This window comes from Microchirus variegatus, assembly GCF_963457635.1.
Source record: "Microchirus variegatus genome assembly, chromosome: 11".
NCBI lineage: Eukaryota > Metazoa > Chordata > Actinopteri > Pleuronectiformes > Soleidae > Microchirus > Microchirus variegatus.
The window spans coordinates 6,564,775-6,577,293 of NC_139812.1; the positions used below are offsets into that span (position 1 = coordinate 6,564,775).

The following is a 12,519-nucleotide window of genomic DNA, read 5'->3' on the forward strand; positions in this document are numbered from 1 at the left end:
GCTGCACTGTTTCTTTTACATCTACTGCAAATTAGAATGACATAAATCAAGTCGTGGCCGTGGGACAGAAACTCATCATCTGCAGTTCATTCAAATTCACACTCCCAAAATATTCTCTCCCTTTCTCTTACTCTTTTTTTTTTAAATCATGTTTTACTTTTGTAGTGTCGATTTTTCTTTTAATGTTCTGATTTTTATTTGTGATTTATCTGTTGAAGTAGAATCATAGGGAGCAGGAGAAGATGAAATGACAGAGACTCAGGAGCACAGAGACTAAATACACTAGGAAGACACAGGAAAGCCATAGAGACAATTACATAAAGATAACTACAGCAGGAACAACTGAGTGGAGGCAAAATAAGACACAACAAAGTAAAACAGGAAGTCACACCAGACCAAAACATCTAAAACAAAGCAAGACAATGCAGCCTGAATGTGAAACACGAGTCAAAGACAAAATCGTGAAGTCCCACATGAACTAATAACACTAATAACATAACAAAACAAACTGGGGGGTCAGGGTTCAGAGGTCATGACAGACGTTTCCAACAGGAAACAGGAAAACGTTTGTAAACCACTCACTCTCCCACACCAAAGTCCATAGAGAAAATCTGTGATTTTAGCCGGTGGGGACACAGGAGCTGCTGGTCCTCTGCTGCCTCGTGTGGTCACTTTGTGTCACTGAGGTCAATCTGAACAAAGGATTTCACAAAATAAGACATTTGAACTTAGTGATGGAGGCAGCAGTGGATCAACAACTCCTGTGACACTAACGACCAAAAAGAAGTCTGTTCCCATTGGTAGCCATGTTTTCACTGAGCGTAAGCTTGCTAGGCTCTGGATAAAGTAGGATGTGATCAGTGTAGTCACACAAACAAAATGATGAAGAATAACTTTCAGTTGCTAAATGTGCAATCAGACTCTTTTTCTGAACCTTTTATTGATTTAAAATCAAAGTCTGAAAATTGGTATCTTGTCTGCTGAACTGGAGGCAGAGGCCAACATAAAATGGCGGCGTAAAACAATAGTGGTGGTGGATGGTGTGGGGTGTGGGGGTGTGATGTTATACATGTGAGTGAGGGGAGAGGTGGAAACCAAATCTGGCCTGTAATTGCTCACTGGGTGGCTACAAGGTTAACACTTGTCTAGACATAGCCATTCAAAGACGCACTCTTCTTTGGAAAAAGACTCAAGGCTGCAAAAAAATCCAGCTTCATTGTACACTCACACTGCAAAACAATAAACTGGGCTTCCCTTTAGTACGAGTAAGAGGAGCTGAATGATCCCTGGGACAGTGTTAATGTTTTTTCAGTGAGATAAAATGAAAATGTGCTCCTGGTCCACGCTAACGCCTGCTAACCTCTGACTCACTGACGAACAGGTTTGACTGCATGTCCACCACTGACTCTTCATAATACTGTCAAATCATTTTCAATGTATTATAAACTTGTGTTTGGTTGATTATTTCTTTGTTGGAACAATACATCTTATATCATTTATTTTCCTTTTTGATAAGATTATTTTGTTTTTTAGCCACTTGGCATATTTATTTTTATAACTGCTGAAAAGGACAATACAAAATTGTGCAGGCGCTCAGTCTTGAAGCTAGTATCAGAACAACAGTCATAATAATAACATCTGGCAGCGGGAAAAGAAAGAAAACGTCACTTCCGTAGTACTGTATATCTTGGATTAAACAGTTTGTCTACCAAAATAAAAGGGAGTAAGGGCGCCATCAAAATTACACTTAACATTTTTAAATGGAGCCATGTTTGTGGGCTGAGCAGCAGAGTTGAGTCTGTTGGCTGCACCCATGAATAACTTGCCAAATCTTCTATGCCAATGACAAATAGCTTATTCTGATAGTGTACCCAGCTGCTGACAGTCAGGTGCCTCTTGCCTTGTGAACCTGTGGAGGAACATTATGTTCAAATGCTGCTGAGGCCTCTGTTTGTTAAATGAATACATAGTTAAATTGTTAATATGTCTTTTTTCTTCATACTTAAATCATTCGATCCAATAAACGACACCAACAAGTCAATAGCAGAATAAGCTGTTTGCATTTTCCTTACAAATGTGGCACCGTTTCACAGGGAAATAAACAGGCTTTACAGTCCAGTGAAGAACAGGAAGCAAATGCGTGTATGCTCATCTAAGGCCCAGAGAAATGGGAGGGTTGAGTCAGATGAAATGTGGATCCCCCACCAACTTGCTGCTGTGGCGCCCCCTAGAGAGGGAGAAGTTGAAAGAAAAAGGAAAACAAAGCGCATGCCTTAATGGAAGTTTTCCTGAGAATTCCAACTTGTTCCTCTCTTTGTGTTACTTTTCTACCTAAAAAGTGAAGTTTGTTTGTTTCTCTCTGGTCACATGGTCATATATCACACTCCTGACAGACTGACAGACAGACAAATGACAGGATAAACACTGATTTTTGCCTTCACACACATCCAGCCTGTGTTTTCATAGTCCATCTCAGCCTGGTGGTTCCCTTTACACCGGGGGGTAGTGGAGACACACACACACACACACACACACACACACACACACACACACACACACACACACACACACACACACACACACACACACACACACACACACACACACACACACACACACACACACAAAGGCTGTGTTCAGACAGCAGGTACATTGGATTTTTTTTTCTCAAATCATATCTTTTCAGAGCAGACTATACCAACACTGTCCCCACATAAAAACCATATGCATAGGTTTCTTTGGTAATGACGTAGGTGTACCCACATTTGTGAGGTGCATTTTCTCACTCTCTGAGCCACTGCACACAATGACTGTCTTTGCTGCTTTAACACTGGAAATGTCCTCATTGTAGGACAATTAAAGGACGATCATACCTCAACCATTACTGTACAATATGATAGCTGTAATAAAGCAGTTTTTGTTCTTGGAGAGATGAACTAGATGAAGCTTACTGTCGTGGTGTCAGCTCTCCAGTGCACCTCGCCGCCGCATCAGAATCTTCCGCAGCTCGTCATCACTGTTTGTGGATGGAGGTGCTGCCTTTGGTTGATGGGACGATCTGCTGAAATTGTCCTGGGCAGATTCAGCAAAGACAAGCACACGGACAAACACAACACTGCTTATTAACAATTACAGATGTTATTGTGTGGTTTGAGTGAAACCAGGCTGAATGTATGGCACTCATGTTATTTATATATCTACCACTGTATGTCACACAAAAACCTTTGGAACAAACAGATTTCGTTATAAAATTTTGTGTTTGAATGATTTAGGAAAAGAAAAACAACATCTAAAGGTTGTATATATTGTTCTGACTGTCAAATGCAATTAGTCTGCTGTTTGTTAAAAATCACACTTTTCACTAATGGACTGTATATTTAATTACTTTGAAGCCATTATCATGTTACTGCTATTTTCAACTCTGCAATTTTATAATTATGAAATTATTATTAAAATAAAGGCTTGTGGAGAGGGAGAACAACTCATTCAACGAGTAAAATAGTGCAGATGATCCATGACAGACATGGTTCATACAGCGATCAATCATAATGCACACACAGTGTAACACTGGACATGACTTACTTTTATTTAGGGCCATTTTCACATGAGCAGCTGTTTTAGAGTCTAAAACAGAGTCCATCACATAATCTCACTGCATTTGTACTGCAGTCATCACCTAACTCTAACCAGCAATCACTAAAACATCATGGTCCAAATGTGCATTTGGCCTCCCTCACATCCTTGTCACATGGTACAGCATGTGACCTGACTTAAGTATAGTTCATATATCATGTTAGAGTTGACTTTTTTCTTTTTCTACAGTGGATCCAGTGTTTTTTTTTGTTGCCAGTATCAGAAAAGATACAATGCTGTCTATCATATATCTGCTCATCTCTGCCTGAAGCAGACATTGATGTCATTTCCATGACGTGAATCTTCCTCACATATAGGACAGGCACTCCAGTACAGGAGAGTTCTGCTCAGCCTTCACATTGAAGTAGTGTGAATGATCTAATACCACTTCACCTTGAAAACAGACTAATTCTTTTGATATTTTTGGACTTCAGCTAAGAAAAGGATCCTCGCCCAGCTCCTTACGGTCCTCATCTTTAAGTCTTCTCCTCTTCTCTACTGTTGGCGCCCCCACTGGCCTTCTTATGTAAATACTAATAAAAAGACTTCAGTTAATGACAAATGATTTAGCTGTGAGGTAAATTCATGTTTGGCTCTAGAGACAATCCTGTAAGAACCTTCATCTATGCCTGACTCAGTCATACACAATGTGAACTTTGACACTGAGAGAAGAGGCTAACACACTTAAAAGAAGCCCAAATGCTACCTATTATCATTTCAGTGTGTGTGCATGAGAGGATCAAATCAGCATCATTAATGCCACAGTAAAATCACATATGACTTTGCTTCTGTTAAAAAGTTCACACATTGTATAAAGGCATTGATTCTCAAAGTGTGGCTCGCGGGCCAATGGCGGCCCGCAGAAAAATATCTGGCATCCCGCAATGAATTACAGTTATAGTTGATAGTTTTAATCCAGGAGCTACTAAGCTTGTTAAATGTTTATTGGACATTACTGGATACAGACCAATAAGTGAAAACTGTAGTACTGCAATCTGGTCATTAAAATTATTACAAATGGGATTTATTTCTGTTTTTGTTTTTCCTTTGGCGGCCCTCAGTCCAATGTTGGGTTCCTAAATTGGCCCTCAGGTATCAAAACTGAGAACCCCTGTTTTAAGGCCAGAAAGATAAATAACTTTTCTTGCCCGGACAAATAAAATCATTGATGTTTTCTAGACTTTGAATTTGTGTATGTTCTCAATCCTTTCACATGGTTCAGTGCTATGGTGTGAACAAACTGACAAGTTTTTGAGGTAGCACTTCCTACCTCAAAAAACATCACAGGTTTTATACATCAATACACAAGACGTGATAATTCCACCTCTCTCTTGCTCTTGCATTCACTGTCGCTGTTGTTTTCCTCCTCTTGTGTTTGGACTTTATGATTTGTATTTTCTTTCCTTAGTTACCCTGGATAACTTATCCAAATAAAGATGGATTATTTTAAAAGTTTGCACACATGAATTATGCTTGTTGAGGTATAAAAGTCACAATTATGAAATACCTCTTATTAATTTTTTTTTCTGGCGGTAACAGGCTTCCATAAGATCGTAGAGGAAAAGCTCTGTGTGGATAAGACCTTAGCCTTTGTTGTTTTACAGTGGGGCTAATTCTGCTTATTAGCTCTTTTAATACATGCTCACACAAATGTATCATTCACTGTAAAAAAAACAATGGGTGACAAACTTGACAAAATATTACTTCAGTTAATACCTAAATAAAATAAGTGACTTCCTATACTATGCTTTAGTTTGAATGAACATAATTCTTACCTATTAAAGTAATATTTGAAAATGTATTTTTTCAGTGTTTACACATTTATGATGTTGGAAGAGCGTTGCTGAATACATGGTATATTTGTATATTTGTACAAACCCACCCTAAAATGTAAGACACTTCTCTATACAGTAGAATTTGCACTAAAACATTGTGTGTGTGGATATGTGATTGTTGGGTCATTACCATGATTCCTTTAAGTTCCTGAATGGCAGAATTAGATGGAAGCCTCTGTATCGGACAAAAGGGAAATAAGAGGAGAGAGATGGGTTTGGTAAATAAAGAGCAGCCTGACCCATTATACTTATTTTTCCTCAATCAGCAAAGACGGTATGGTACGGTGACGTATACTTTCTACAAGACGCAAAAAATGTGTCAACACACACAATCACTCAGAGTCACGTCAATTTTCCCATCCTCATTATTTCTAATTACCTTGCAGAGCAGGTCCTAATGCTATCTAATTTGGCAGAGTTGTTGAGGTGGAGGAGCACGCACACTGAAAGATGTCTTGGCTGTGTGTTATGTGTTGAAACAAGCAGCTGTTAGCTAATCCCACACACTGATGGATTTACAGGCACTGCACATTAGATGCTCAACAGTGAGAAAAAACCCACTCATTCAGGCCTCACACGTGTGTAATTTAGGTTGGTGATTTTTAGCAGGAGAGAAAACACATTTTATTTAATGTCTGTCTGGGTTCAGGTCTTAATGTCTCTCCCCCGTCTCTGCAGTTTGTGTTTTAAATTTAAATGCTGGTGCTCGAATTTCTAAAAGCTTCTTCCTGGCTTTTCGTATCAACAGTCTTGTGACTTTCAGACAGTGCAGCATGTGCATGATTTTGTCCTTACAAGAAAATCTTCCAGCTGCTAAAAATACAAAAATTACAAAATATTCAGCAACAAATTAAAGCGTCGGTCACAGGAACATAAATATGAGAATCGAAGGTGGAAAATGAAATATTACTTAGATGTGTTCATGAGCGAAAAACAGGTTTCACCTGTTGCTTCAGCTCAGTTCACAGCTTACTAGTGTATCGTCTATCATCAGTGACAATGACCAGCATTTTGAAGTGAAACAAACATTACAGCATGGTTCGTGCTGTTGACTTGCAGTTGGAACACTGAATTCAGTGGCTTATCTTATTTTCTCCTGAATATCACCTGCTTCAATACTGTGGTCTCAACAATATTTCACTCAATACTTGCTATGAATGAGAATCTGTCACCTGTTTCCTGGGTCTGCTTGGTGAGCGGCTGGTGACTGGTCGAAGCTGAACGCCTTTCTTGATCCTCTGCATCATTTCCTCCACCGCCTGCTGTCTGACATTCACTTCTGGCTCTGACACACACACAAACAATGCAAAACAAAGCTTTCATCAGTGTTCTTGAATGGACTCACTGTATTGAGTGGCTTCTCTGACATTAACAGGGCGTCTGTCTCATTGGGGAACAGTGCCAAGAACCAAAATGAGTTTAAATGGTTTTGAGAGGTAATGTGTAATTCATTAGCTTTACATTTGAAATACAACTCATTTGGATGTTAATGCTTAAAAATGACACAAACCTCGGGCCAATCAACAGGTTTCTGTTGGAGAAACTCCAGCTTTCCCCTCTTAATTACGCCACAAATGCAGACTGAACTATATTTTCGTCACCTCTGCTTGACGGACGATGATGGATCTGACTGTGGTGGTGGAACAGTGGTAACTGCTGTCATTAATTTTGTGATAATCAGAGTACACCAGTAGAGTTCAGAGCCTTGGTGGTGTGTTAGCTTCAGATGGAATGGAATGACTTGACTCGTACAAAACACACACTATTCACCAGATTTTCATACGAGGAAAATAATTTGTCAAGTTTTCACAAGGGGAGAAGAAAATAAAGTCTAATAATGCAGTCTGCAGGTCAAGAAATGTGAATATTTAATTTTCCAACACAGACCATTCAGAACACACAGTCAAACTATTCTTGATCAAAAGTCTTTAAAATGTCACACAAAAAGAATTTGTGTGAGAGTAATGCTGAAATATTTCTCCTAAGTGCTCGAAAGAGACTCATTTTTTTGGTCTTGAGAGAAGAAGATACCATTTGCATAGTGCCTAATTCAGGCCTTGCCTTATTCATGGAGCATTTATCAAAATGAGGACTCAGAACAGGCTGTTCAGTCAACACTGATGACCTACCTGCTCTGACAAGTCAAGGCTCCTTCCTTTTGTTTGCACTAATTGAAGAATTTGTCATGCTGACCTAATAGGCCAGTGATGGAAATTTGGAGTCTGAATTTCTCAGGAACCACTTGCTACAGCGTTTGTCCTTCCATGCAGATGTGACTTTGATTTGCAAAGGAGGAGGTGAAGGGAATGAATTGGAAAAGAAAACAGGGAAAAAAGAAAAAGTAAAAAAAGGATTCAAGACCAGCTCTCCTACACTGAAACTCATGAGCCACAGGAGTCTTAAGGAGAATAAAATACAAAATGAACATACATGACAGGGAGGAAGAAAAGATACAGTGTGCTGGAGGTGTAAAACCACAGGATGTGGATATTTTTACAGCATTTTCACTCAGGAAAATAAAAATGAATATTTCATTATATAAGTTACTTCAATTTAAACAATTATCCATCCATCCATCCATTTTCTACCGCTTATCCGGGGCCGGGTCGCAGGGGCAGCAGTCTGAGAAGGGACGCCCAGACCTCCCTCTCGCAGGACACTTCCTCCAGCTCTTCCGGGGGGACCCCAAGGAGTTCCCAGGCCAGCCGGGCGACGTAGTCACTCCAGCATGTCCTGGGTCTTCCTCTGGGTCTCCTCCCGGTGGGACATGCCCGGAACACCTCCCGAGGGAGGTGTCCAGGGGGCATCCGATACAGATGCCCGAGCCAACTTTTTTCCGGTCGAGAACCATGGCCTCGGACTTAGAGGTGCTGATTCTCATCCCAGCTGCTTCACACTCGGCTGCAAACCGCCCCAGCGCATTCTGGAGTTCCTGGTTCGTAGGAGCCATCAAGACCACATCATCTGCAAAGAGCAGAGATGGAATCCAGTTGCTCCCGAACCGGACCCCATAAAAATAATGAACAGAACCGATGACAAAGGGCAGCCCTGACGGAGTCCGACATGCACTGGGAACAAGTGTGACTTACTGCCGGCAATGCGAACCAAGATCTTGCTCCGGTCGTACAGGGACCGCACGGCCCTTAACAAAGGGCCCCAGACCCCATACTCCCGGAGCACCCCCCACAGAATGCCACGAGGGACACGGTCGAAAGCCTTCTCCAAGTCCACAAAACACATGTGGACTGGTTGAGCAAACTCCCATGAACCCTCGAGCACCCTGCGAAGGGTATAGAGCTGGTCCAGTGTTCCACGGCCAGGACGAAAACCGCATTGTTCCTCTTGAATCTGAGGAGAGTTCGAACTCTCCTCTCCAGTACCCTGGAATAGACTTTCCCCGGGAGGCTGAGGAGTGTGATCCCCCGATAGTTGGAACACACCCTCCGATCCCCCTTTTTAAAAAGAGGGACCACCACCCCCGTCTGCCATTCCAGAGGAACTGTCCCCAACCGCCACGCAATGCTGCAGAGACGTGTCAACCAGGACAGCCCTACAGCATCCAGAGACTTAGAGGTACTCAGGTCGGATCTCATCCACTCCCGGTGCCTTGCCACTGAGCAGCTTCCTAACTACCTCAGTGACTTCGGCTTGGGTAATGAATGAGTCGACCCCTGAGTCCCCAGCCTCTGCTTCCTCTAGGGAAGGCGTGTCAGTGGGATTGAGGAGATCCTCGAAGTATTCCTTCCACTGCCCAACGATGTCCCCAGGTCAACAGCTCCCCACCTCCACTGTAAACAGTGTTGGCGGAGTACTGCTTCCCCCTCCTGAGGCGCCAGACAGTTTGCCAAAATCTCTTCGAGGCCGACCAGTAGTCCTCCATGGCCTCCCCGAACTTTTCCCAGACCCGAGTTTTTGCTTCTGCTACTGCTCAGGCCGCTGTCCGCTTGGTCTGTCGGTACCTGTCAGCTGCCGCAGGAGTCCCTCGAACCAACCAGGCTCGATAGGACTCCTTCTTCAGCTTGACAGCATCCCTTACTTCCGGCGTCCACCACCGGGTTCTGGGATTGCCGCTGTGACAGGCACCGGAGACCTTACGGCCGCAGCTTCGAACAGCCGCGTCCTCAATGGAAGTGGAGAACATGGTCCACTCTGACTCAATATCTCCAGCTTCCCTCGGGATCTGGTCAAAGCTCCCGGAGGTGGGAGTTGAAGACCTCCCTGACAGGTGATTCCACCAAGCATTCCCAGCAGACCCTCACAACACGCTTGGGTCTGCCAAGTCTCTCCAGCTTCCTCCCCCGCCAGCGGATCCAACTCACCACCAGGCGGTGATCGGTTGACAGCTCAGCCCCTCTCTTCACCCGAGTGTCCAAGACATGCGATCGGAGGCCAGATGACACGACCACAAAGTCGATCATTGACCTCCGGCCTAGGGTGTTCTGGTGCCACGTGCACTGATGGACACCCTTATGCTTGAACATGGTATTCGTTATGGACAAACCATGACTAGCACAGAAGTCCAATAACAAAACACCACTCGGGTTCAGATCGGGGAGGCCATTCCTCCCAATCACACCCCTCCAGGTCACAGTGTCATTACCCACATGAGCATTGAAGTCTCCCAACAGAACTACGGAGTCCCCGGTTGGAGCACTTTCCAGTACGCCTTCCAGGGACTCCAAAAAGGCCGGGTACTCCGCACTGCCGTTCGGCCCGTAAGCCAAAACAACAGTGAGAGACCCTTCTGCCTACATGTAACCTAAAGTTTGTGAGTTACACTCACTCAAACTAGGCTCACCTGGAACATAGTTTTAATGATTTTTTTGTCAAATGGAGCAAAGAAACCAGACAATATTCACATTTAAGAAGCTAACAAATTACAAAGTTTGTACTAATTGTTAAAAAAAAAAAAAGAAAAAAACCTCTCTAAAATCGATTAAATAATTGTGGCAGCCCTACTGGTTACCTAAATGTTTCACAAATAAAATAAAAAAAATATTTTGGGGTGCTGGGCACTATACGACACATGACACGTTTCCATGGCAATTGACCGGAAAAAGATGCACGTGTCATGTTTACGTGCTCCCGATTGTTAAAATGAGCCTCTAAAGTAACGCTAAACTTTAAAAACAGAGGCACACATACGCAGTACACAGGTACGCTGGTTATTTGTAGCGCTGCTCTTTTCCTTTAATAAACAGACCGCTCCAGTTCAACTGTTGAACAGTGCATGGACTTCGGTGCCGCGGCACGAAAAACTAATTTTAACAATCGGGAGGCACGTAAACGGGCATTGCCGGTAGCTAAAATAACGGACTATGCTGCGAGTGAAACGAAGACTTGTGGCAGAGGCACGAAAACCGCTGCAGTTTAAGGTGTGAAAAATCACACCCCTGATGAATGTTTACGCCAGTGCTTCGGTTTCCAGAAGAAGTGAATGGCGCTGTTAGTAACTAGCGACTCTATGAGCAACTGCGACCATAAACGTCAAGTGCTAACAGCGTACCATCTCATCGTTGACCCGCCCCCACCACCTGTAATTGGCCAGCATGTTGCTTTCGTTCGTTGGTTGGATTGGTTGAATTGTATGATCGACAAACCAAGATAGAAATAATAGTGAGCTGGCCACTCCGATGTAAAAAACAAAACCCAAATAAAATAAACAGCTACCAGCCATAGGCCCCCCAATGCCTGCCCATGCCGCCGGGACTGCGTAGTTACGTGCACAACTTCCGTTCTATTTCATCCTTACTGACCGCCAGAGGCAGTGCTTTAAATATTGGATAACGAATACCAGGAATCCAAAGTACACAGCTTACTGTGTGGACGTCAAGTAACTTGGCAGGAGAGCCACAGCCAGCAGATGTGGGGTAGCAAGGCTGACACTGTAGAATCTAAAGAAGGTGCTTTGCCCATGAGGCTACACCATATGTCCTCCAGTGGTATGCCCTTCAGGGCTGCCTACGATGTGGAGATGTCCCTGGTAGAGTGGCCAGTGACACCTGATGGAAAACATTCACTATAAGCCACTATTGGTGTCAAGAATCCAAGACCATGCCGAGGAACGCTTTGACGCATTTGATGCATAGCTCCAGGATATTGATGATTGCTTCCAGAACAGACCATTGATCACAGACTGTCCTGTTCTGCTACAGTACTCCCCACCCAGAGGTGCAAGTGTCTGTGGGATGGAGCCCATATCGATGCCCACTATCAAATAGGCCCTTTCTCTCCACAGGGCCAGGGCCTGAAGAGTCTCAAGTGTCTCAAGTGTTCCCAAGTGTCTGTGCCACTGGGGAATCAGTGAAAGTTGTTCAGCCATTGCTGAAGAGGTCACAGTGACAGCGAGCCCAGTGGAACAACAGCTGAGGGAGCTATCATTTTGCCCAGAACGCGAAGATGTATGTACTGCCAAGATCTGCTGATGTCGTCCACTCGCTGAGGGGATGGACAAGCCCTCATAGTGATTGTGTTCAGAGTTATGCCAAGATACCTGGGACCTGGATAGGGCACAGATGAGCCAGTCATGCAAGTAAAGCAGAATCTTCATTCCCTGTGACTGTAGTGGCAGCAGGGTCACTCCCATGCACCTGGTGAACACAAGTGGGGAAAGGAAAAGGCCATACTACCCTGAACTGGTAGTGATGTACACCTCACCACGTCTTTCAAGATGGACATAAACCATTCCCCTCTAGTGATCATCGTGGTCAACATGCAGAATGGCATGACTTTGAGGAACCTGTTAAGATGCCTAAAATCCAGGACTGGGTGGAACCTGCTGGTCTTTTTTGTGACCAGAAAGTAGTCTGAGTAGAATCCTGCAGCAGGGGATCTACTGGCTCTGTTGTACCCTCTGAAAGGGGTGTGTGTGGTCACACGGATTTACTGGAGGGCTCCTCTTCAGGCTTCTGAGCCAGCTATACCTGACAGTGAGCCTGAAGCAAGGTGGACCTAGTTCTCTTGACATGAAGGGGAAAGCCTGCAGTGCACAGTCATTGTCCTCTATGCACATCTTGCAGGTTGCAGGATCCAGATCCAGTTTCGAGGCTAT

At 43.7% G+C, this 12,519-nt stretch overlaps 1 protein-coding gene across 1 annotated transcript in view; it reads right to left on the minus strand.

Annotated features, from left to right (window-relative positions):
- Positions 1-2,942: 2,942 nt before the first annotated feature.
- The window catches only part of shtn1 (shootin 1), a 53,370-nt gene continuing 43,793 nt past the window's right edge, over positions 2,943-12,519 (minus strand). The window contains exons 11-13 of the mRNA XM_083897727.1: positions 6,641-6,753; positions 5,599-5,643; positions 2,943-3,072 (exon numbers count right to left, since the gene is read on the minus strand). Of these exons, the coding sequence (XP_083753853.1) occupies positions 2,962-3,072; positions 5,599-5,643; positions 6,641-6,753 (269 nt within the window). The 3' untranslated portion in view covers positions 2,943-2,961. The remainder of the gene's footprint in view (positions 3,073-5,598; positions 5,644-6,640; positions 6,754-12,519) is intronic.